At 42.3% G+C, this 26,079-nt stretch overlaps 1 protein-coding gene and 1 long non-coding RNA gene across 2 annotated transcripts in view; one reads left to right on the top strand and one right to left on the bottom strand.

Annotated features, from left to right (window-relative positions):
* Positions 1-26,079, bottom strand: part of KIF26B (kinesin family member 26B) — a 289,300-nt gene that overhangs the window by 17,381 nt on the left and 245,840 nt on the right. Inside the window, exons 11-12 of the mRNA XM_057414446.1 lie at positions 5,501-5,663; positions 943-4,372 (exon numbers count right to left, since the gene is read on the bottom strand). Coding sequence (XP_057270429.1) covers positions 943-4,372; positions 5,501-5,663 — 3,593 coding nt within the window. The remainder of the gene's footprint in view (positions 1-942; positions 4,373-5,500; positions 5,664-26,079) is intronic.
* On the top strand, positions 3,759-24,034 carry LOC130601986 (uncharacterized). The gene is made up of 4 exons (XR_008972788.1): positions 3,759-3,870; positions 5,528-5,648; positions 13,885-14,060; positions 23,939-24,034. It is a non-coding gene; the product is annotated as an uncharacterized LOC130601986 (long non-coding RNA).

Below are 26,079 nucleotides of genomic sequence, written 5' to 3'. Positions count from 1 at the left end.
TCTGTGCACACCAGTTTCAATGCCAACGTCCTTTTTTTTATTTCTCAAGTGTAGGTTAGGCAAGACTTACACTTCAGATTGGAAAAACAGCACCCAGAAAAGAGGTGGGGTCACCAGCTGATAACTGCTCCCCATCCCTGGCCTACAATTTTCTGAAACTTGTTCGGGTGGGAAGATGTAATAGTTGCAACTGCACAGACTCTTGATATGAGGCTCTTGCTATTTAATTGAAGTCCTGATGTAGTGTGAAAGCTACTGGGGATTATATCTGAACAATGATGAAATCTTTCTGATCCTGTCTATGATCACTACAAACGTTTCAGATTTGCAAGTGCTGCAGTGCAGTAGTTCCCATATATTATTATTAATGGAAATTATTTGTTATCAATAAATTACTAGGAAAAGAAGGAGTCTCAACTCAAAAGTTAAAAAACAAGAGTCTCAGAGGCAGGATGACACTTATCAAGGGCATGGGCACAACTTTATTCCATCTTCTAGGTGGGAAGAAGGAATTTTGTGATGGTGTCAGCTGTGGGGTATCTTGTACTTTTGGGCACTCAAAACACGAAGGAGCAGAAGTGGTCTCACAACAGATACTGCTATTTGGCAAGACTGATACTGTGCTGGTGAAACACATTAGAATGTGGTTACTATTGGCAATACTAACCAGTTTTAGGGATAAAGGTTCTTCTGTTCATGTGAAGTAAACCTAAATGAAATGGGTGAGGGAGAGACTCCACTGCAAAGGCAATGCGACCACATAGGATTTGTGCACGCTGCAAAATGAAGAGACTCAAAGTCTAGGACACTTACCCTGGCCTCACTTCTTTGCTAAGTGATATAGCTGGTACTGAATTAGCTCACCTTTGGGGCTAACCTCCCCGCCATGTACTAGTTATCTGCTTTGGTCTGCATCCCTCTTTCACACCACTAAAAGCTTACCTGCATTTGATCGTTTCTTTGGATTTTTGAGACTTCGGCACCTGCCACTCATGGAGCTGCTGTTCTCACTCATGGAGTCTTGTGCTGAAGAGCCACTCCCCGTCGCCTCACTGTCCCTCATCATGCTTTCATAGCCGCTGCTCCCCCCGCTGTGATAGAAGAGGGCTGTTTTCCCCATGGCAGGGGGCAGCTCCCCGCTCAGGACACTGCTGTTGTCACTCCCGTGGCCACTGCTGCAGCGGTGAGGCTTCCGAGGAGGGGTGATCTTGCTGTAAGGTGAAGGCAGTATGTGAACAGCCGGCTTCTCATCTCCAGGAAGGCCCCCACGCTCCTCTGCCTCTGGGCTTCCCCGCAGCTGTAAGCCTCTGGCACTGACACTCCCTTGGAGCAGCTCTGAAATCCGCCCGTTGACAGCCCGAAGGGGCAATTTAGAAGCGAGGCTGGAGCCCCGGTTTCTGCTGAGGGACTGCATTGACCAGGACATGTTCTTCCCACTTGGAGGCAAACTGGAGCTCTGCCCTACGGACTGAGGCAGTGACTTGGTTGAGAAGCTGAGAGTTTTGGTGGCAGAGGCGGATAGGCTGCGGGCCTTAGGACTTGCCAGCAGGAGTTTGCTGACAGCAGAGATCTTTGACTGGCTGGCCTTTGGAGAGGCACCTGCCGACTGGGAGAGGCCTGAGTTGGTGGGTGAGGACATGACGCTACGGCTGAGGCTCCTCCCGGTGCGAGGCATGGTGGTGTCTTTGCCAGGGCTCATTTTAGAGCTCACAGAGGACAGGCTTTCTGCTCTTTCCAGTGACAAACACTCATAGTGGCTTCCTGTGGACCTCCCAAGGGAGTTGGTCCTGCTGGCGAGCTGCTCCAATTTGGCACTGAAGAGCTTGCTGCTGCTGTTGCCACAGTTGCTGTCAATACCAGGGACTTTCTGTTTGGCATTCAGCTCCTCAGGGAAGCTAGCCAAGAAGGACCCAGGCTGGCTGGAAGGACTGCTTGTGGTGCTGCTGGCTGCACTGTGCTGGGGGCTGGCTCTGTTCTTCTGATCCAAGCTTGACTTTCTGACTGGTGGCAGAGGAGGGGTCCCTTTGGGACGAGTGAGAACACAGTGTTTGGGAGAGGCCATTTTCCTGTCAAGGCTAGCCTTAGAAAATTGGGGGAGGGCAGGAGAGCCGCCTCCACTGCTGTCAGTGGCAGTAGGATGGAGGTGACTGTCAGGCTCCTCCAGCTTGCTTGCCTTCGGGAGCCCTCTAGGGAGGCTACCATTCTTCAAGCTGTCACTGGAATGAACAGGGCTTTGGGTTGCTGAGCCAGACGCTGCCACCTCACACCCATCCACAATTCTCTTGAGACTGTCAGATCCTGGGGAGATAGAGGTGTCCCCACTGCTGCTGCTAAACCTGTCCACTGAGGACTGCTTTGTGCTGTGCTCAGCCTTGGCTGAAATTGTGGCCGTGTCAGGCCTTGGCCCATCACTGCTCCCAGAGCAGTCCTTTACATCTTCTTCTCTCTTCAACCAAGGATCTTCAAATTTGATATCCTTCTTAGCACTGGATTCTCTCCGGTCATGGGGATGAGCAACCTTTGAGTCTGCAGTTACTGCTGGAACAGCGGCATCAGAGTCTTGCGCTTTGAAGGGATTAACAGCAATACATGGATACACAGTAATGTTTGTCTTCATAGGGATGTAGCCTTCACAGCTGCTGAGGCTTGCAGTATTTTTGATTGTGACAGTAGTTTTCCCTAGAGCTGATATTTTACAGCCTTTGATGGGTGGCACTTTGCCGAAAGCTTCCTCCCCCATTTCTGACAGTATAAGCACGTTGTCAGTCACAGGCTTCTGTTTGTCACTTAAACAAATCATGCTGGAACTTTGTATGGTGCTCGCAAACTCAGAGACAGGGGGTTCTGCCATTGCTTCCCCGTGTCCGTAGCATGCCTGGGCTATGAAGCTGTGGCATGACTGTTCCCCATCGCTCCCTGTGCTCATTTCACTCAACCATGAGCTGATGGATGAACGTCTGCTGCCATCATCCTGGGGTTTATCATCCAGGCCCAACTTTGGAAGTGGAAGGAACTGTGTGATACTGACTTCAGACACAGGAGCTGCACTGGAGTAACATTCAAGATCTTCAGATATGCTGCTGATAATACTGACTGGCCTAGATCCAGAGGCCAAAGCTTGCACAGAGCAGTCACTATTAAAACTGATGATACTGGTTGGGCGCCCATTGTCAAGGACCCCACTAATGGTTAGCTCTTCTACAAGGGTGAACACCAGCTCATCCTCGCCATTCAGCTCTAATGGCTGCTGCACTGTCACCATGGTGGTGCTCAGAATCTCCTTCTTGGATTCTGTAGAAATGCTTTGATGCTGATCTTCATCAAGAATGGTCTCTTCAAAATCCCCATTGCTGGAGGACACCGACTTCTTCATGATCTGAGGGCTCATGCCTACAGGTGGGGTCCGGATTTCTGATTGCAATAAAGATTCATCAGACGTCATTCCAGTATGCTTACTCAGAGGAGCTGGTGGGGGAGTGGAGCTGGGCAGAACTCCTTTCTGTGTATAGACCTTGCACCTCTGGGAAGGAGAAGTTGGTGGCTTGTACTCAGATGTCTTTGAGAGGCTCGCAATGCCAAGCCGGGGCGAACCCATTGGCCGAGGTTTGCCTTCCACAAATCCACAGGTGTTGAGACCTTCTCTGCTGCTCTGCAAGCTGGTGCTGTGTGCTAACTGACAAGAGCTAAGCTCTTTACTAGAGCTGCCTGTTACACTCCTGGGAGAAGAAGGAGTTGAAACATTAGTAAGAGGTCCAGAAGGAACAGGGGAGTGATTTCTCTTAGTTCTGCTGGGTGTTGCATTTATATTTTCCTTGGCTACTCTATCAGGATACTGACATTCTGGCATCGAATCTTCCTTATCTGGTTCTGGTAAGTGGCTAAGCTCTGCCAGCTGGCTTGAGACAGAGCACTTTGACTTCTGGTCTGAGCTAAATTGAGCAGGCAGCTCTTCAAAGGGAAATTTGTCGGTCTCTTCACTGCCATCTATGCAATCCAGCCTCTCCTGGAGCTCTGCAAAGGTATTGCACTTCAGGCAGTCTCTTTCAGATGTGCTGGGCCCTGATTCACTAATTTCTTCCAACCTGCCCTCGTTTTTTGTCTTTTGCAGAGCAGGAACTATAGGAACAAAGTCAGGGGGACCCTCATTATCCGTCAGTTCCTTATCAGAAAGGGCAGTGCCATTGGGGCCAACGTAAATCACTGTGTCACATGACTGCTCACTGCTGGAAGAATAATCAGGATCACTTGATAAATGCAAAATAGGGAAGTCTGGGTCAACAGTGTTTCTAGAATGGAAAGGCCTCAGCTGGGTTGGCCTTCTCATCCTGCCCTCCTCACAGGAGCTCTCTCCTCCAGAAGAACTCGAAGTGTACTGCAGTAAGAGAGAGAGAGATCATGGCATTTCAGCACTGCAAACAGCTTTTTGCACAAAGCACATACACAAAAAGGTCACAGCCACACCTAAACTGGGAAATTAAAGTAAGGCACAGAACTCTGAATCTTCTTATGTACAGCCCTACAGAAAACACACAACAGTGTTCAGTGGAGAACCCAATGCCCCAAATCTGTGTCCCACTCAAAATCACGAGACTTCAGAAAAAAAATGTACTGAACAAATGGATTTGGATCTCCCCCTTAATTGAGCCCAGCCAAAGAAATCAGATATTTGGCGAAGGCTTTGCTGATTTTGTGTGTGTGTGTGTGTGTGTGTGCTATGTGAAGAGGAAAGAGAAAACTCATTACACAGGGCACAGAAAATAAAGGAAATCCCCATTTGATTATACTACCAGTGGACGGAATTGTATAATGTGCACTCAGAGGTCTCTGGAGACTGCTGTGATGGTGTGCAGACTGAATCCCTTCCCTTGCCTCTCTTCGAAACAGTGACAAAAAAGATTTTGTCAATCTATAGGCACTCATTGTACCCAATTCACACCATAAACTGTACAGAAGTAACCAGAACTCTAAAACATGAAAGTGGATACAGCCCATCCTCACTCCAGTTCTTGGAAAATCTATCATCCATATTTAGAAGCAGTGGGAATAACAGGATCATCAGTACTGGCAATGGACACACTGCTTTGCATTTATTTTGTAGGAGCTCTCTCTGAGCAGCACAGAGAATCTAATTCTTAATTAATCCAAATTTTATTTAACTTTACAGCAGTCTCACTCCTTATTATTTCATTAGCACTAAAAGCATAACTGAAAACAAATTCTCTCTGACAGCTATGCCATTAAATAAGGCCAGCTTACAAACCTGCTATAGCAGATGTCTGAACACATTCCTCTGTATCTGAAGCTGAAGCACTTACTCCTCCTAGTCTCTGTTGTGTGCTGTAAACTACTTGTCTAGGACAAGATACATACAACCCACACGCTTTGGAATCGATTACTGATTTTGTTACACACTGCTCTGTTAAGGATCATTCAGGATCATTCAGGGTCCTTCTTCCTCCCTCCTCCACCATTACAAGAAGGGAGTTATACACTGTCTTACCTTAGTTTTCTTTTTCTTCATCCTGAGGACCCTTGATGCAATCTGGATGGTGGACAGCGTCTCAGCGTAGTTCCCTGCGGCAGCTGAAATGTGAGCTATCATTGTGGTACGGCAGTTCATGTTCCCCAAGGACTCCCGAAGCAACATGGTGAGCTTGCTGTCCCTGTAAAATAAAATGAATTAAGGCTACATAAGTGAGCAAGGTTTAGCTTTGACCACTGTGATGCTGATTTTTTTCTCTTTTCAATGGCATCATAATTAGTATCCCTCCTTAGGTTTGCATTCTGTTATTTCTGCAGCTAAGCATGAAAAAAAAACCCTGGACTACAATTTAAACAACTTTCCTCTTCCCAGTTCCCCCTTTCTGTCTTCTTCTGGCCTCAGTTCTTCTGTACTGTTACCGATGCCAATACAGAAATGCAGACCAGTGTTGGAGACTTAACTGTGAAGGAGCCACTGCAGCAAACATCTGCTGCCCTTTTCCAGTGCATAGTGTACAAGCAAACTTTGGCCCAGCTCTGAAGGACAAGAGGTAATGAATTAAATTAGAGAACTTAGATTTTTTTCTTGCCTTCTAGGGCACTGGGTAACTTAATAATAATAATAGTTAAATCACTGAAATTAATTTTGCCGGTTGTACCAGTGAAATACAAAACAATCAAGCCTTAAAACCTCGCACAATTGTTCTTTCGTATTAGATCTTTTCTTCCACTGAGACAGAAATCAAATTTTCTGTTCTTGCCATTTACTCTATTGTTCAGCATAGGATAGCATTTGAAATGCTGATGTTTTTCTGTGGGGGTGTCTGTGACTGGACTAAGAATATGAATTTTAACAGCACAATGATGCATATATCACTTCTGTGGTGATCAACTAATCCTGTAGTAAGAAATGCACCATATAATTTTTAAAGATAGCTTTAGCTACAAGGTATACAGGCCAACTGGAGGGTTAGTAGGGAAATGGCATCCTTTTTGAGAGAACTTTTCCTACATTAGTAGAGATTGTGGATGATAGTTACATATGGCTGAAAGCAAAGACAGCAACAGCCTGGCATTTACCTATTGCTGAAGAAATTTGTTTCACTGTTGTAATGACAGCAATACCTTCAGTGGCTGGGGATCAGATTTTTTGGTACTAATATCTAATAAAGACCAGTGGCGCTTGTTTGCCCTTAGTTGTCCACTTATCCTTTCCAGCTCCTGGGAGCTCTGCATAAAGCTGCAAGTGCTGGGAACTGAAGCTATGCCCACTGGATGGGACTGACAGATAAGCATAAAATTTCTCAAACCTCTCTTTTTAATTGAGTAGACAATAGCATTTGGGATTCATATTTTGATGCAACTAGCAATAAACCTGAGAAGCTCACAAATTTCTTGACATTTCCAGTACTTGCAATTTCAGCTAGGCTAGCAACACTGGAAGTAAAACATTTTTTGTTTCAGGATTTCTTCTTCCATCTGCTCCAATCACATTGAAGGCAACCTGGTGTCTTTGGGACACAAACAAACATCTACAGAATATACTGAGACAGTCTCACTCATTTCACTTGTGAACTAAGGCTGCTTTGAATCCACAGATCCAGAGTTAATAAGCTGCTGTATCTCAGGTTAGTGGCCCTCCTTTCCATCAAGGAATAATCAAGATGTCAAATTTTGTATGTCAGTTATTGCCACCCAATGCAGAGTTACAAAGAAATTATGAACATCTGCACAGAAATCAATAACAAGCCTCTCATTTGCTAGTGTTTCTATCATAGCAAAACATGAGATGACAGGGGAAAGGGCAAAAGAATACATTCTGAACATGCTGGTCTCCTGAGAATACATAACCCATGCAGCCAGCATCAGCAGACTGCAGCATGGTTCTCTTAGAGGTATACGTATTATGAATATAAAATAATCTCTGCCATCTGCCTTGTACCGAAATACACACTTGCAAGAAGAATGACAGAGGAAATACCTATCTATAATTCAAATGATCCTCTGACATATATTGATAGGAATGAAAGGACAGATTTGTTTAGGATTAAAGCCTGAAACCAAGCTGCAAATCAACCCAGCCAACGCTAATTTCTAATTTCAATTTGCTCATTCAGCAGAGTCTGCATCTTGACTACCAACTTCACTTTGCACCCAGACAAAATAACTGGCCTTTGTGTCACTATTTTACACTGAAAAATAAAATAAAGTTGAAGAAATTTGCTAAACAGATTTCTGTCAATTCTGGACATTGTCACAAAACAAGGTCACTTATTCACGGTTCATTGATCTCTCACAATAGCACTTACTAACTTCTAAAGGAAAGAAAAACCAAGGAGAACATAATAACAAAAATGTGTGGCTCAATTTTTAACTCACCCTATCTTCATCAAGTAAAATATTAGTAAAATATTTTGGATGTCTCAATGAAATTTGCTTGACAGAGACTGTGAGACACAAAGTAGATGCTTTGTTCTGATTGCTGACATGGCATTTCTGCCTGAAAAAAGAAAGGCTCAGAATTTTTTCATTAGGTGATTCATGAACTGGTATTTGCAAAAGCAGAATTTCTTGTGAAAGCAGGTTTTACAAAGAGAAGGTCTGCACTGGAAGACCTTTGAGAAGGAAGGTCTTTGTTGATCTGCTTGCTGTGCAAACTAAACTAAAACGCAGGAAGTTTTGAAGAAACTTACAGAAGGGCTGCTGCTCCAAGGTGCATGTTGCTCATTGTGTTAAGCAAAGGCTGGCTTGCAGAAGGTCACAGATTTCTCATATAGCAGCATAGTGAAATACACCAGTGTCTTTATGGAAGATGGGAGATCTTCAGGAACGCTATGGCCCATTTCTATTCTGCTCCAAGAGCAATAAATTTGTATGCCAGAGCAGCACAATGGCCCCATTTTATATACCTGTCTTCATTTTAAATGTATCTCTATCCCACCACAAATGTTTTTATAGTATCAGAACTTTACTATAACCCGCCATGAATATACACAGAAAACAGTGAAGATGGGGTCAGAATACCACACTTCAGACTCCAAAGCCTGTATATCAGTCAATTCTGTAGCTTTTTCAGTACTTGAAAGTTGCCTCATTTTTCTAACTGCATCACGTGGTCTAGTAAAATACATTACCCTCACTTTAAAACAATTTCTTGCCTAACTCCTTCGATCATCATGGCTACAGCAACAGGTAAAATCCTAAAATAAGGTATGCAAAGCTCTATCTTTGGAAAAGTCCAGAGGGAGGAGGCATGGGGACAGGACACTAAACTCAGATGTCTTTAGGAAGTATGTCAGCAGGTATGGTATAGAGGATCCAGAAAGGAAGAACTGTGCAGATATCTAGGCAGAAAGTTCCAGTTCATTCCATGGAGTAGCAGCGCTCCACATGAAGAGGAGCTCTCTCTTCTTCATGCTTCTCCCTTACCTTCTCCTTATTTCCATCTTCTCAAATTACAGCAGCTACTGAAGGACTTGTAGTGCTATTTTCTGAATCTCTCAATAGCTAACCTAAGGAACCCTAGCAGGTATTAAACCTCCACAAAACCGAGATGTGGTGGTGCTGCAGTGAGCAGTGCTCTTTGTGTTTATTCTTCAGAGACTTCACCATGCAAACTGGAATCTGTTTAAGTTAGTCCTTTCACTTGCTCAGTAAGAAGGGAAAATGTACATCTTCATGCTCCTCATATATATCTGTGTTTTTCTTCCACACAAACCATTAATCATATCCAGATTCAAACAATACAGAACCTTACATTGAAGAATAAAATATTCAAGATCATAGAATCACAGAATGGTTTGGGTTGGAAGGGACCTTAAAGATCACCTACCTCCAACCCCCCTGACAAGAGCAGGGGCACCTTCCACTACACAGTTTGCTCAAAGCCCTGTCTAACCTGGCCTTGGACACTGCCAGGGATGGGGCAGCCACAGCTTCTCTGGGCAATCTGTGCCTCACCACACTCATAGTGAACCCTCATGGAAGATCATGATATGTTTCCTTGGAAATTGCATAAATCCCACTTGCATTAAGTCAAATTCTTGAATTTCATGACTGGATACTACTTTACCACTAGATCCCCGTCTCAATCACTGCAAGGATAAACAGTGTTCACTGAACAAGACATTATCCAGTCTGTAATTTAATCCTTGCCTTTTAATGTGCAGCCTTGTGCTTTATCTACTGTTAGGTCTACAGAAACTCAGCTCTGAATCCAGAATGACAGATTTTTTCCAAGGTTTGTGGGTTTGTTTTTTTTCCTGTGGTACTCATCAATGCAGTATCTGATGAAGGCCTTTGAGGAAATGTATATAAACCTCTGATAATACCTACAGCACTGAAGACTTCACTAAGCATAGGTGTTTGGTGTGAAGCACTGATCTTTCAGAGCACTGAGCATTACATAGTGTTTTATATTCAAAGTATAGTTAACTTTGACTTCTCTTCCAGAGAAAATGAGGCAGCTGTTTCTCAATCTGAGTACCCAGAAAACCAGGAACGTACAATTAGTAGCCACCTGAAAACGTTAGGAAAGCATTGTCAGAAACAATTCTGAAGGCAGCATGAGCTCCCCTCAGAATATCTCCATTCTCTTCCACAGCTCTCAGTCCCATTGTCCATATGTTTTCAAACTTCTGCTACAAATTAGGGAAGAAATTTATGGACAACCTCATTGCTGTACACAGCCCTGATTCATCTCTAAAGCAGGAAGCAGGTACTTTAGCTACCCTGAAAAGATAATAACTGGGGAGGTGAAAGAGGGGCAAATCCTGCAAAGACAATACAATATATAGCCCATACAGCCAAAGCAAGTTTGATAGGAGAACCCTGATTTTGACATTTCCTGCCCCTATAGTGATTGATTTCACAATCTGAATGCCATTATATGTATTTCATGTGGATTTGTGTTTACACTTCAATGAGACATCAGCAAGCCTGGAACCTTCCTATGTACTAAAAAGCCTCAGCTGCTGAACTAGCTGGCTAGTTGGCAGCAACAGCTGACTGCCACCTTTGGTATGGACTAGTAGAGAAGAAGGACATGACTCTCAATTTACCATGAGGTTTTGCTAGTATTTGCTGCTTGCAGAAAAACAGTAAGACTCAGGAGCATCACAATCCTTTCCCATGCCATAGGAGAGCTGTGCTCACATGTGCTCGCATCCTTTTTTGCCATGTTCTTCTCTCAGACAATCCTGCTGTCTTCTACCAGTGCCTATCCTGGGCTTTCCTCATCCGACTTTCTTGGAATCTCACAATATGATCCTCACACCTAACATCCTAAACACTTAGCTCCTTGCCTGAACCTTTTCATCCTGCTGTGGTCTAACCAGCTACACCAGTCTCCAGTATCACTGCTAGACGTTCTCCTAGCACTACTCTCCTCTTTTCTCATCTCTTGCTCCCACTAATGTCCTCCACTGTCACTGCCTGACCTCCAACGTCCTTCTCCCCACTCAAGTCCCCCACAGCTGCTCACTGATACCCAGCAGAGGAATCCCATAACCCTGCCGTAATTTGGCATGGCTGACTGCATCATGCTGCCTATATGAGGTGCAGACCAGGGTAAGGGGATACAGCATGGGCAGTGCCTTCCTCTGTCAGATCCTTCAGCTTTGTGAGAATCTGTGCAAGCAATGTGTTTGAAGTGAACTACATAGAAAGAGATAAATGGCAACTGCTTTTGTTTACAGCTGCAAAATAGAATACATGAATAGAAAAGGAAGCAATAAGAATACATATTATGCTCAGAAATTTGCAGGAGTTTTCATTGCCCAGCATCTCATTCTCTATATGGGAGAGACAAACACATGACTGTTCCACAAAAGGAGGGAATACTAGACAGGAAGATCCAGCTAAAATCTTGGAATGATTTTTCTGTGCAATTATTCAGCTAATACTATTTTATGCTTCGTTTTGAGGTCCCCCCCACCTTAATAAAAAATATTTTCTTTATCTTCTCTTTCTTCTCACCCACCTCCTATGAGGATTTTGGTTATTCTGTGACAACAGCAGCACCATCAGGAATAGAAATAATAAAATTCCACAAGGGATACGAGATTAAAACTAAGCTTTAGGACATGCAAGGGTGTGTGTTTGTGCTCTCTATTAATCATATACCTTAGTGTCTTCCTAGGCACTTGGCCAAAAGGAGAAAGTTGTCAACTCCCTCAAGGTGTTATTGTTACAGGATCAGATGATGTATGCCCTCAGGTGTCTTGTAATCTAATTATTTATAAAGTTATGTCAAAGGAAAAATCTCAGTAACTACAGCAGTTATTTTTGATCCTGAAGTCTTGACTCTTCTCCCTTGTGCTGATGTACTGCTTTATTCATAGTTATAAATGCTTGCATAACAAGGGAACCATATAAATACTCCATTTGGTTTTGGCTCTTATTGCATGGAAATAGTCTCTACAGAGGCAGCTTATAGCTTAAAAGGCACAAATCCAACAGCAGATGTTACAGGTGTGTAACAGCTGAGTTCATGATCAACCAGTTTAGCTTGCTTAGTTATTTCTCTCCTTTCTATTAAGAATTTCAATAGAAGGAGAGAGGAAATGGGAGCAATGCATGTAGACACAGTTAAAATGAGGCCAGGTGGAGTGATAAAGCCTTCGGTGGTTTAGCCATGTAAGCCTGGCTTTGTTTGCAGAACGAAGCAAGGCAGTTGAAGGAAGATGGGTAACGTGTTGGACCCAGCGAATCCTTCACCTGGTGAAATGAGGCATTGGGGAAATAATGAACTCATTCCAGGTGGAAGCTGACTAGCCTTAAAAGGAAAATTAAGTAAATCTCCACCACCACTGCAGTTAGTTATCTTGTATGAAGCATACCAACACAACCCAGAAAGCTGTGCTCGCTGTACAGGGGAAGGGGAACCCAGTTGAAAGGACTGCACTGAGGAGATACTGTGCTCAGGTTCATGTACTGGCAAAATCACATCCACATCTGGAAAGGATGTGACACTGCAGCAGTCAAGAGCAGGAGAAAAGTGTTGTTGCAGCCAACTATGGGATAATAGGAACTTATACTTAAATTCTAGTATTACGAAATGCCTATAAAATGTAGGGAGGGTTCCCTAAAATTCTTATCTTTTAAGAGTCTGTGTGCAAATCTCATACTGCAGAACAAGCCTTATGCTTGTGACAACACATGACCATGTGGCAGATGCACAAAATAGCATCTTTTGTTTCTTTTCAGCAAAGACAGAAAAAAAATTAATGCCAGAAGGAGTCTCAATAGTAGCAGCTACTCTGATTCCTTGAAACAGACTGAACATCACACCATAAAAGGGCTCATTCAAGAGTTATAGCTTTTGCATAAAAGTTGCTCCCAAAGCTCATGAAACTTAAATAGTCTACAAAACAGTCAAGGAGGACCCTGTTATCCAAAAATGACATAGAAGTGCCCCACTCTATGGAGGTCCCACTGAATGATGTCAGCAACTCAAGCTTATCCATACTAGACCTCACAATAATAATACCTTCCAGTATCTTCCAATATCTTCCATATCTTACATATTATCTTCCAATAAAGCAGTCACATAAGAGCTTCATTTTTACCTATGTATTAAAGAGTACATGGCAATAGCAAGCTAAAGACATAAACTGTTATTTACAGGTCAGTGTGTTACCTCAACGATTGCTCAGAAATCCAGGTATACTTGAAAGTCACAGAAAGTACAAGTGTTGGGGTGGGAGGGAGGAGGTGGTTGGCAGCACAGCTCTGCTGGAGACCAATGGTTTCAGAGAGAGGACTGCACTAAAAATGGACAAAATGATCTCTCTCCCATCTGTACGCCAACTCTCAGCACAGAGACAAACATCATTCACAGGCAAGAATTAAAGCGACGCAAACAAAGCTAATCAAAGATAATAAAAAAGAAAAAGGATCCTAGTGGTCTGTCTCATTAAAGTGCCAGCTCCTAATAAATTCTAGCTGAAAAACAGAAGCTCAATTAATACAGGGAGCTAATTAGGCTCAGCAACTTTATGTTGCATTTAGTGCCAGATTCCCCAAACCAGCAATGCCACTGCTTAAGAGGATGTGTGCAATAAATATGGTGATTTATAGGAAAAAAAAAAAAATCCCATAGTCAAACCAGCTAAAAATTTCCATTAACGATCCAGATTTTAAATAATTTAAGGACTCTGCATGTGGCCAGGCTCTGTGCTAACTTCTACCAAGTACACTCACTGAGGGAAGTAAAAAGCCTTCCCTCCCCACCCTGCCCCTCCTTTTTTGGCTCCCTTACTTGGAAGCATTACAGCAACCACAAGTTTGGCTCAACTTATCTCTACAAAGCCATTTGGTTGCTTTATATGAGTAGGCAACAGTCATATCTGCTATGGAAGAGCAACTGGAGCAGCTTAGGAGCTTGCTCACTATTTCCTTCAGCCTGCCTGCACCCTGAAAACACAGCGGGAGCATTGGGAAGGGAAAGGGTGGAGTGTGGCTAGCCAGTGCCTATGCCCACAGAGCAGCAATAGGAGAAAACACACAAGCAAGAAGCATGAGGAAACATCCCCTGCCAATCTGTTGGGGACATATTCTGGAAACCACTTTCACACCAGGTAAGAGCACAGCAAAGAGACCCAGCAAGGGCATTTCCAACACCCCTCCATAAGCAGGAAAAGCAGGATCCACTGCCCTTGTTCAGTGTCTTTGCTTGCAGTGCTGCTGCCCCAAGCTCCCTCCGCCTTCACAGAGTCAAGCAGTAGGTTGATTAAAGCAAGGCTCTCCTCTCTGCATTCAAGAGGCTAAGCAATGCGGCTGGTTTTTAGAAGGCCGCCTCAGCTCCCTGCAGCTCAGCAGCTGCCAGTGTCATTGGCTAAAAAGCCACCACCAGTGACAGTGCATACAAAGAAGCAGGGAAGCGGCCACCTTAACTCCCCTTTCAGTGCAAGCAAGCGTGTACCTACCAGACCGGCACGACTCTTGCGTTACCCACACAGCTAGGTTACCCTTTCAGCAGCCACACTGAATACACCACGGCAATTTGGAGTGGGACAGAAAAGCTACTCACTGCTGCACCATGCATTCCCACACTGCTCAGACAGAGGCAGCCTGCCCGGTGCACACAAGTGGCACCTGTGAGCCTGAGCAGCTAGCAACAGCGCTTTGCCCTTTGCCTGCAAGCAGTGCTCGATTCACAGGTAGTGAGAGTGAAATACCAGGATTATTTTCTCAAATGAAAATTAACTCAAATGTTTGCAATTGATCCATGAATATTCATGATCTTTTGGGAGGATTTCATAATTACTTCATTCTGGTTAGGCTCATATGATCTGCAGTAGCAACAGCAGTAGTTTACAGTCCTTCATAAAGATGCCAACAATTTGGCAGCATGACCTTCCCAGTTTCCTGTGCTGGAGAGCAGCTCTAGTTATCCTAATTGCAATCCCAAATGGAGTGGTACCTGAAAATAAATTGACTGCTGTTCAGTTTTAGAAAACACTCTACTTGGCACTGCTACAAGCGTAAAGAGATGACATCTCCAGAAAACTGGAAAGGTCACTCAGCAAAATACTTCTCATTTTGACAAGATTTTATGTGCCAACCTCCTAAAGCCTTCAGCCCACAGCATTATAGCAGAGGGTAGTGAAAGTACACACACTCCTATGTGGAAAGAAAAAAAAGGGAAAGAGAAGGCAGATTTTGGTTGTCATTAATATTATGAAAATGATACAATTCATCTATGCTACTCACTAGATGTATTCCCAAAGAAAGTTAGGTTTAAGAGTCCATACTGCCTGTGCACCTGGGCACAAGCTTGCCTCCTCACCTCCAGCAATAAACTTCTAGACTGTTGGCTAATTTGAAGAAACTTTGCAAAATAATATGGAAGCCTCAAAGATAGTAAGTCTCTATAAATGCTGTGAGAATTGATAGCTGTGTGGATGGAGAGAAATCCAATCTGTGCTCCCACAGATAAAAGACTGTAACTCCTCAAACTCCACTCTTGGCCACATCAGAAAAAGCACACATGTGAGAAATTCCCAACCACAGAGGAACTTCCATCCAGTATTTATACCCTTTTGGATGTTAAAATTAAGAGACAAATTGTTAGAAATGTATTTTGTTGATGCTGATGCTCTCAGAACTCTTCATTTAGATCAACAGATCAAAAAATATACACTCATATAAAAGTGGGTCTTGACTGTAAGCTGTCAAAACACAAAGTAAACCAGTGAAAATATTAAACTAGCAGCATTAAAGCAAAATAAACAGCCAGAAGCCTCAAGGCATGCTTCCATCTCTGGTAATCAATTTATTACCTCTTAAAGTTCTTCTTCACATAGAGCTCCAAACTCTGCTTCACAGAGAAGAATGAAACTGCTAAAAGCTGCTAAAAGAAGCAATCCCTATCCACTGGCAAGGAAGATGGACTTTGCAGGAACCAAGTGATCGGCAAACCTAAGGTGGGAATCAAGCAGGTGAAGTAAGCTACAAACCAGGGAATTTTTTTATGTCATCTGCCATTGATGAGCTAGCCTCAGTTGCTCAGCTCCAAACTATCTAGGAATTAAAAAAACATGTTACATAAGAATTCTGTATTGGCATGTACAGGTAATATGCACAGATCCTAGCAAATATGCATGCCTCTCCTTCAAAAAATCTGGGTCAGTAATAAGGTGGCTAAGTATGGACTTAGCTGTCTAAATTTCCACATACTTTCTCTTTTGAGAATCACAGAATCATAGAATGGTTAAAGTTGGAAGGCAGCTTAAACATCATCTAGTTCCAACCCCCTTGCCATGGGCAGGGACACCTTCCACTAGACCAGGTTACTCAAAGGCCCGTCCAATTCAGCCTTGAACTCTGCCAGGGATGGGGCAGCCACAGCTTCTCTGGGCAACCTGTTCCAGAGCCTTACTACTCTCACAGTAAAGAATCTCCTTCTAATATCTAATCTCAATCTCCCCTCTGTCAGTTTAAAGCCATTCCCCCTTGTCCTGTCACTACATGCCCTTGTCCCTCTCCAGATTTCTTGTAGGCCCCTTTAGGTACCAGGAGGCTTCTGTAAGGTTTCACCTGAGCCTTCTCTTCTTCAGGCTGAACAACTCTCAGCCGACCTTCACAGGAGAAGTGCTTCAGAGATATGAATAAAATAGTATCTTTTGAAGTCAAATATATGGCATTGAAGTTAAACTGTGGAATCACAGGCAGTTTTATGATGACATTTCTGGCAGCTTAGGGCCAAATCTACCAGCTGCTGCAAGGCAGTGAGAATTTTGTCATCTATAAACATAAGCACAAGAAAACTGAATGTTTGGTTGTTTTATCCCTGTCACACTCCATACTTTATTCACAGAGACTCCAAATAAAACTCAAGGGACCCCAGTCTCCGTACAAGTACAATGTACTGTAAGTAAAACTGGCCAAATCAATATATAAAGATTTTTAATGTATGTACATTTGCTATTTAAACCATTTGGAGATAGCCTGTATCAAATACATTTATCTTCATCTATGCAGCAATTTAAAATATTAATGATGCACATGCATTTTTCATGTTATCTGCAGTTTCACTTCTCCTTTTAATGGATTTGTCTATTTATTTTGCCCACTATAATACCATTAATTAGACAAGTTCCTCAGTAGGTTCTTATATCTCCGGTACTTCAGAGATCTCATAATAGCCTGTAACAGTAAAGGAAAGGAACTCTTTTAAACATGCCATTTAGTAGCTGTTACATAGCTTGCAGTTTTACCTGAGGCAACCAGATGATGCTTTAGGGTTTGATAGGTATCTATTATACCCAGAAAATCAGCTGTAAATTCAAGTATTTCCATGGTAATAGCTGCCTCTCCACAAGACTGGTAGTCAGAATAGATTTATGAGTGCCAGAATGCAATATACAGCTACTAATGTTTGTGTACATTTATTTTTAAATTATAAAAGGGTATCTATTAAAGGCTTAGCTGTTTAAAACCCAAGAAGCACTCAAATAAAATTTTAAAGAGAAGTTGAGCCAGTTTTTCATAAAAAGCTCCTTCAACCGTCTTCAAAAAGCCGCAAACCGGACTCATTTACAATGTGCCTGGAACGTCCCCTTCTGTTTACAAAGCTACTGTTGAAGCTCAGGAATTCCTGCAGCTGAAAATAGTTGAGGCTGCAAGAATATTTTGGCAAAGTACTCAGTCTAGTCTTGCACTCTCTCCTTGGCATCTGCACTCCTTTTCAGAGTGGCAAGCTGGAAGCCACCTACTCACCTATTTGCCCATGCCCTTTGGTTTCCATTACTCTCACTCCCTGTGGTTGGGAATGCGCCTGCCACATGTACAGACACCACTTACACTCTTTTTCATGCTCTCTCTATTGCCTAACTCAATTTGGGTATGCAAGCCAAACTCGTTTCATCTTCTCTCACATGACAAGCTATCCTGCTCCCCTTGTCAGCCTTTCTTGTACTTTTTTCAGTCTGAATTCATCCTTCATCTATATGGGTGACCAGAGCTGTACCCAGGAGAAGAATCACTAACCCCTTGGATAAGAGCATTACTATTTTTTCTGCTGTCACTCCCAATGTCTCCTCAGATTTCATTGCCTTCTTACTGTTACATCAGCTGTGGACACCTGTGATCATTAACCAATATGCCTAAATCAGCACACACACACCACTTTCTTTCTAGTTGATGAGCTGATGAGAATTCAGTAGAAATTGTTAGCAGTTCATCAGGTCAAGCCCTTGCATTAGTGCCATTTTCATTACTGTAGTCCTAGATGTCCCACAGCTTCTCCTGTATGATGTTCTGATCTTCCTTTGTACAGATGATGGCTCTCAGCTTTGTGTACTATGATTAGCATGCTCCTGCTTTGTCTGCCAAGGCTGTTGATAATACACTAAATAAAATCTCTCTGAACCCTGGTCCTTGAAGAACTTCCCTGGTGGCCTTCCCTCTATTCTCATAGCTCCCACTTCAATGCTAGCTACTTCTGTCTCATCAGTCTTCCCGCCTGATGTACATATTACAGCTCCTTGTCTTCTTCAGCTTAACGAATCATTTCTCAGGGGACAACAATTCAGTTATTTACTCAGGTCTACACAGATTAAATTTACCACTGTTCTTTCACCCAGAAGTTGAGACATTAGATGCCTGCATAAAACAGAGGGTAAGGGTTGCATCCAGAAGGTTGTATCCAAATATATCACCATTTTTGAAGGCATGTTGAATTTAAATGCACAGCCAGCTGTTCCAGATGTCCATGTCTTGGGAACAGTCAAGATATTTCAAGGCTCACCCTCTGAGAGGGCAATACCTGTTGTCTGGATTTACTTTAAAGTGAGCTTTAACTCAGGGTTTGAAAATCCTTCAGGATTTGTTGCTGTTACATCTGAATGTTAATAGTGGATTTTTGTTGTATCAGGACTTTCTTAACATCCCAGCGTTGACTTTCGCAGCTAATGCAGTAAGAAAACTTGATCACTTAATTCAGACAATCTAGCAGTGAACACATTTAAGCTCCTCTCTTCTCTCTATCCCTCCTCCTCCTCCTCTATACACACTGATGAGCAAATAATTTAAAGAGGAGTTTGTCTGCTGACTCTATGAATTTTACTCAGCAGGAAAATACATTTATCTAATTGCATTTCAAATGTAGAGGATCTGAATAAATAAACAAGTTGTTCTATGAATAGAGGAATTAACAAATACTAGTTTCCTGTGGGTTCACGTCCTGTGTTCCTGCATTTCCTACACTTCTGCTTGTCCCCTGTTCTGCATAGTTCCTGTGACCTCACTTGGCCATATCCCACCTAAACCATCTCTTTCAGCTGCAGCTCCTTCCTCTATCCTTGCTGGCTTGTGTGTGCTGGCTGGCCAACATTAGGCTCAGATGGCTGGCGAGCCAGCAGGCAATGGAGCAGGTAAATGCTTCAGAACTTCATGGCTCAGACTGCTTCTGCCATTCCTCTCCCAGTCCCAGGAGTCTTGCACAGACCTCAGATATCGGAAGGCCTATCCCTGTATTAAACCTGTTTGGAAACGGTCAATTAAATGGCCAATTAAAATATGTATTCAGATGACTAGCAATGAGATTGTGTGATCAGGTATGCCTCTGCCTCTCAGGAGGCGCCTGAAAATCTTTTAAAGCACGTATGTCAGAGCCAGTCCTGCTTGTGGATCTTGTCAGGCTTCACAGTTTTATAGTACAGCATTGTGCATAGCAGTCATTCTCACCACCAGCTACTGAGGACAGACAGGACACTTCCCATATTAGCATTATGAGAGTGATTAGAGCCACCTAATTATAGCTGTGCAACGACAAAATTCTCAGCTCACAGATGTCAAGTTAGCCAGGCTTGTAAGTCTTTCATATCCTATGACTTAGGTTATTACTGCTTTATAATTTTTCTGATCCATGTCATGATTTTATGTCAATTCTGCAGGAGGACAGCAGTTCTCAAATGAACATGGAGTAAATACAGTCAATAACAAATGGGTTATTACATGAGTTCAGGTCATTATTGCATTGTTAATATTCACCAGCAGTTTGGGTTTCATTTTTTTCATGTGTGATGTATGACATATTGAATACAATGTGAATGGCTTAAAGGCCTTGTTTTGTTTTCAAGGCCACTATGGTACCAGTTAAAAAGAAAAAAGTAATAATGATGCAGAAGGGACCAAACAAGTTTTGACAATACATGAATCTTCCCTCAGCACAGCTGAGTTGCATATAGTATAGCTAAGAGGTGTATTTGACCCCTACATTTATAATTAACCCTTAACTCATGGTATATAAAAAAAGCTTCAGTTCAGTGTTTTTGTTGCAGTGTAATTCCAAGAAACATCAATTAGCTATCAAATGCTGACAACTTGCACTTATCGCTGATTAGGGCTAGATATGAACTATAAACCTAGCACATTACCATAGTCCAACAGCTCGTTACCAGTCTAGCTTTGCTAGCTAATCTTTCCTACTAAGTTTTATTTAGGGACCTTCTGGCTAGCTCATCTGAAAATTACACGCTAATGATCTGAGCAAAATTGAGAGTTTTAAATGGTAACATGGGAGAAAAAATAATTCTGTTTGATCTCTTTATGTTATGATAGATGTCATTTAATCAATTAGCACAGCAGACCATACCATTGCATTTCAGACCTGACAAACACAAAAGAAAACAGAAAAGGGTGAGAGCTTCACTCATCTCTTGACCTTCTCCACCACATAAAAGGACATTAATATATAGCATCATGGAATGTTTAGGAGCAAAGTTACTGTGACAGCAGTCAAGATGCTTTCCCGTGGGTTTCCTACAACTCTACCATAGGGGACTGCCAAGGATGTGACTGCTGCTAGTAGAGGGCACACGTCAGAGACAGGGTCACAGCATGATGCAGTGTCCTATGGAGATGTCAGGCAGCAGGGTGGCCCAGCAGGCATCCTGGGGTGCTTGTTTACAGTTAAGCCTCCAGAAGGTTTAACATAGGGTGCTGGGTCTCCAGAATGCCCCAGAATCAGAAATGTGGCTTCCAGTTATGCCTGGCTCCTTCTGCCCACCTGCCTGAGATTATAAGAAAGTGTTTGAGAGACTGCAGCCAGAATTCAGATTCTTGAATAACCATGGACTAAAGATACTGCACCAGTGACAATGAGTGCTTCATAGTAATTTGCCACAACTCCATGATAAATAAAATTTACTTCCTAAATATACTGGAGGTAAAAAAGGAAAAGAACAGGATGTTTCATAATGTTACCACTTGTTTATGAGTGCAAAGGGTTAAAGATGGTAATATGTAGGTAGGAACAGGTGGGAAAATGCACCTGATCCACTTTCTTTAAAGCTTGTGTAAATTAAGGACATCATGGGATATAAAAGTTCTATATTTAATAATTAATAGAAACAGATTGAGAGCGATGACAGAAATATTTGAGAAGAAGCACAAGATCACATTTAGGGGCTATGTTTTTTCCTGCAATTTAACTGCACTGGAGTTTCTTTCCCGAAGGCTACAAGATTCACCCAGACATGTTGTGCCCTGTGTCTACTGGTTCCCACTCTGAATGAGTCAAAACCAGAGATGGTCAAAATGCACAGTAATAGCTTGAAAAAACAATTATATCTCTAAATCAACCCTCAAACACATCCACTGCTGGTCTACACTTGTGCAATTCAAAACTTGGATAATGGCAGAGCACAGTATGTTGAGCGAGTTCTTAACACTCCTCTTGCCCTGATCTTAAGACAGTAAGTGCATAGCATTTGATCTGCCAGAAGCTGGACCTTTTTCCTAAATACAGGAGTAGAGAGGTTTGGGTTTTTTTCTATTATGGGCAAAAGGAGCAAGAATCCCTCAGTCTCCCCTTCCTGGAACCTGCACAAGAGAAGTGAAGATTTGCTGCTCTCTGCCCATCTTTCCAGACCTCCGAAAAGAATGCACACTACTTAAATATGCAAAGGTTTGCAGATTTAACTGCCAGAAATGTTTAAATGCCAGACCATGGGGCTCAGAGATATCGTTTTACTATGAGAAAGGAGCCTGAAGGAAAAAGCACCATACATATTCCTATTGCATATTATGAGATTAACCAAGAAAAATTTATTCTTGCATTCAGGTATTGAGGAATGCAGTGAAAGGTCATATGGGCGTCATATCATTTATAATGTCAGTATAGAATACTTAAATCTGTCCCTTTGTGTTTAAGACAAACATTGCTGATAAATTTTATTAGTTGACTTCTGGCACAACAGAATTGTTGTGCCAGAACTTACAAAACATGCAGTCTTATAAAGGAACTTATATGAAGCTCCAGTTACTGGCACAATTAATGGGTAATACACAGAGAATACAGAATTTATTAGTCTTAATATGGATTATAGATTAGATATTAGTAGGAAATATTTGGATTTTTGTAATTCTGGGAGATGAATTAACATGAAGCAACACACTGGTAATACTTACCATGAGGCATACAATTATTGCTTTTATATCTATCTGGATACGAACAGAAAATTATTAAGAAACTTATTTGTGTTCTGAACTCAAGGTTAGTTTCAACAGAGATAACACAGCTGTTTAGTGAATAAAATAGATATGTAATTGCTAATGAAATGGCTCTCACATACCATCATATTACTGCTAGAGTTGAATATTACTGCAACATTCTTTATTCATGGGCCACTACCAAATGTCCCCTGTTGAAAAGACATGGTACCACATTCAGATTTACAGCAGCCAGAGCTCTGCCCCAAACCAGACCCTCATCATCATGGGGTTCACTGTGCTGAGATGAGCACAAGGGGAATGGACATGGCACCTGCAAATGGACACAAAGGACTCCACCAGTTGTGCAAACTGCTTGATGTTTATGCCTGATACACACATAAATGATGCCAGGAAAAGGAGCCCACTTAGAACTGCAATCAAGAGTAGCTCAAAAAACAACAAAAGCCACTGATTTTAATGCCACAGAGCATACAGCCATCCAAAATGCAGTAGTCATCTAAAAAGAGAAAATAAAATCTGTTACTGGCTTAACAGGCTTATTTTATTTCCTGTATGTTGTAAAGATCCTAAAGGTTACCAAAGCACACCCTCACTTTTTCTGTAAAACACACACACTTGCAGCCTCAGCCCTCTGCTGAAAAGAATAGGTGTGTTTCACAAATCTCACTGGAGCACAAAGTGGTAGGGTACCAACTGGTTCTTTTTCACAGATGTGTATTTTCAGGTCAAATCATATTCAGCTTTGGCCCTCCATCAGTCCCTCTTTCACATCAATGTCAACTGTCACAACAACAGCAGTTACTTCCAGTTCCTTCTAACATGAGAAGAACAATCCCCCATCACTCCGTCAATGTCTGCAGATGAGAGAGATGAGCAGGATTCAGGAGGCTGGTATAGTCTGACCGAGTACACAGAGCTACTAGAATAGTCTCTCACCCTCTCTGAAAAAGTGGAGCTACTTCTCCAACACCATACCTTTGGAAACATTTTTGTTTGTTTGTTTTTGATATGCAGTACATGCCAACTGGGTAGCAGATTTGGATATTGCATCTAATTCCTGTCCTCTTGCATAGGCATGTAACTCCAAAGCACATCACACAGAGCCTGTGAAAAATGTCTTCAGAAGAGAGGAAATGCAGTTTAGGTGCAAAAAGATTATGCTTCTCTGTTTATAGCTGGAGGCAGACATGAAAACTGTGTTCAATCCTTAAACGACTGCTCCGAGGAGATGCAGGTCCCCCCTGCACAAAGATGATGAGGTGCTTTTAACAGCTCACCTTGTAAGTGGCTCCCCTTGTTTGTTCTCTGGTGGTCTCTGAGTTGAGCAGCACAGCTGCCTAGTGCAACCTGAGCTACCTGAAGGGACTGGCAGAAGTGACATGGGAACTATGTGATACTCGTGCAAAGTGTAATATACAGTGCATCCTTTCCCAAGCCCCAAAATCCCTTTACATCTGTGACAGCTCCCAACTTTATCCTTTTGTTGTGTTTATAGAGGCTGAAGACAGTATTTCCATAGCTCCTAGGTTTGCAACAGCTCCCATCGCCACCACTCTGGTACCAGCTCTCTGCTCTTCAGAACAAGCTGTACTGGGAGCTGTACAAGGGAGGCAGAAAGGTTGCTATTTCTGACAGTATGACATACGTTTTTCCACCAATTTCAAAACGAGTGAAGCTTTATTTCTGCCCAAGAGTATAAACTAATAATTTAGTCACCCCCACTACCCCTCAAAAATAACTCCTTGGAAAATAATTTTAAATACAGCAGGTAGAGCAGTTTTGCTGAGGGGGGGATGAGACAAAATACAGCTAAAACAGTTAAACCTGCTGTCTAAAATTAAGTTTAGTGAGTCTTGCCACATATTGCTAGAAAGCATGTTACCTGATGGCATTCATAAACAAACCAAATTTGAGAGATCAAAATCACCTTCCAAGCTCGCTCTGCATCAGGGGAGTATGTGGATTTTAATATTTCAGAAGACAGCTCTCACCAGCCTGCTTATTTCTAAAAAGTCAATGCATATTTTTAAAAATTCACTTCACATCTGTTCATTGTGTACCAGCCTGGAGGCAACCACCAGCCAGAAAACTTTGATCACCCAGCAGAAGCTAGCCGGTGGCTGAAAATCACAAGAGGATTGTCTCCATTGCCTTCCTCTCAAATGTGTTATGAAAATAAGAACTTCACTAAAAAAAGTTTGTATGGAGAAAAACATCTTGCAGTTGCAATGCCATCTGAATGCTATTAGAATCATAGAATAGTTAGGGTTGGAAAGGACCTTAAGATCACCTAGTTCCAGCCCCCCTGCCATGGGCAGGGACACCTCACACTAAACCATGTCACCCAGGGCTCTGTCCAACCTGGCCTTGAACACCGCCAGGGATGCAGCATTCACAACTTCCTTGGACAGCCCATTCCAGTGCCTCACCACCCTCACAGTAAAGAACTTCTTCCTTATATCCAATCTAAACTTCCCCTGGTTAAGTTTTAACCTGTTACCCTTTGTCCTATCACTACAGTCCATACTGAAGAGTCCCTCTCCAGCATCCTTGTAGGCCCTGTGCTGCTATGTAGTTGAAGCAATAAGACAAACTGGCTGAAATATTCTCCATTTACAACCACACAATTCTCTTCAAAGATTCAAGAGCCTGTCTCTCCACTGGGGGGGGTGGGGGGGTGGGGGGGTGGTATTAAACAGAGTCCAAGAAAAGAAAGAGTATGAAGAAAAATTCAATGTACATTGAAGTGGAAAATCAAATAGTCCTGCTTGTGCCACTTTGGTTGTCACAAATTCCCATTTATGTGGCAAATACCTGTATAACATTTTTGAGCTCCAAATTCATGGTCACAGACCCATGTGCAGCAGTCAATAGATGATTGTACATTTCCAGTTTTCACATTCACCAATTCCATCAATTATGTCTCGTCCAACTCCAAATAAACACAACAGTAGGTAACACTTAACCACGTGCTTTCCACAAATAAGCTGTTAATCATCAAATACTGAACATGAAATAGAGTATACAATATCCCTTAGCAAGGATTTGAGGATTATCTCATCTAATTAGATATAAGCATGTTTTCTAATCTGTGGGCTTAAGCCAAAACCCAATAAAAAGATTTCCATTGACTTACACTGAGGGTTGAATCAAACACTGGAAAAATTTGATTTTGCAATTCAAACAGAAAGAGAGGTTAAACGAAGAAAAGATGAAGAAATAAAAGTGGTCAACTGAGTTAAATCATCTGGCATAGAAATAATGGACTGGACATCCCATATCCCTGCTAGGGTAATCTTGAGGGAGACACTGCTGAGACTTCCTGAATTCCTTTGATGCCATCCAAGCATAGCAATCCAGGCAACTGCTGGTTTTCAAACTCCTAAAAGCAGAGGAGATTCTAACACACTAGAACATGGTTTATTATTTGTATGACCGCATGGTGTGTGCAAACACCTGCCAAACATGGATAAAGACGTTATCAAAATGCAAATAATGCTACTGAAAATTGTCAAATATTCGAACCAAGAGCTAACTTAAATTGCATAAACCTAGCCCCTAACCAATCTGTAACTGTTTATTATATAACTGTGAATTGACATTTGTTAGCTACATGTTTACTTTGTTTTTAAATCA

The sequence above is a fragment of the Pezoporus wallicus genome, unplaced genomic scaffold, assembly GCF_028554395.1.
Source record: "Pezoporus wallicus isolate ANWC-B61680 ecotype Strahan unplaced genomic scaffold, APGP_CSIRO_Pwel_v1 contig_8042, whole genome shotgun sequence".
NCBI classification, from domain to species: domain Eukaryota; kingdom Metazoa; phylum Chordata; class Aves; order Psittaciformes; family Psittacidae; genus Pezoporus; species Pezoporus wallicus.
This window is presented reverse-complemented; position numbering and strand designations above follow the sequence as displayed.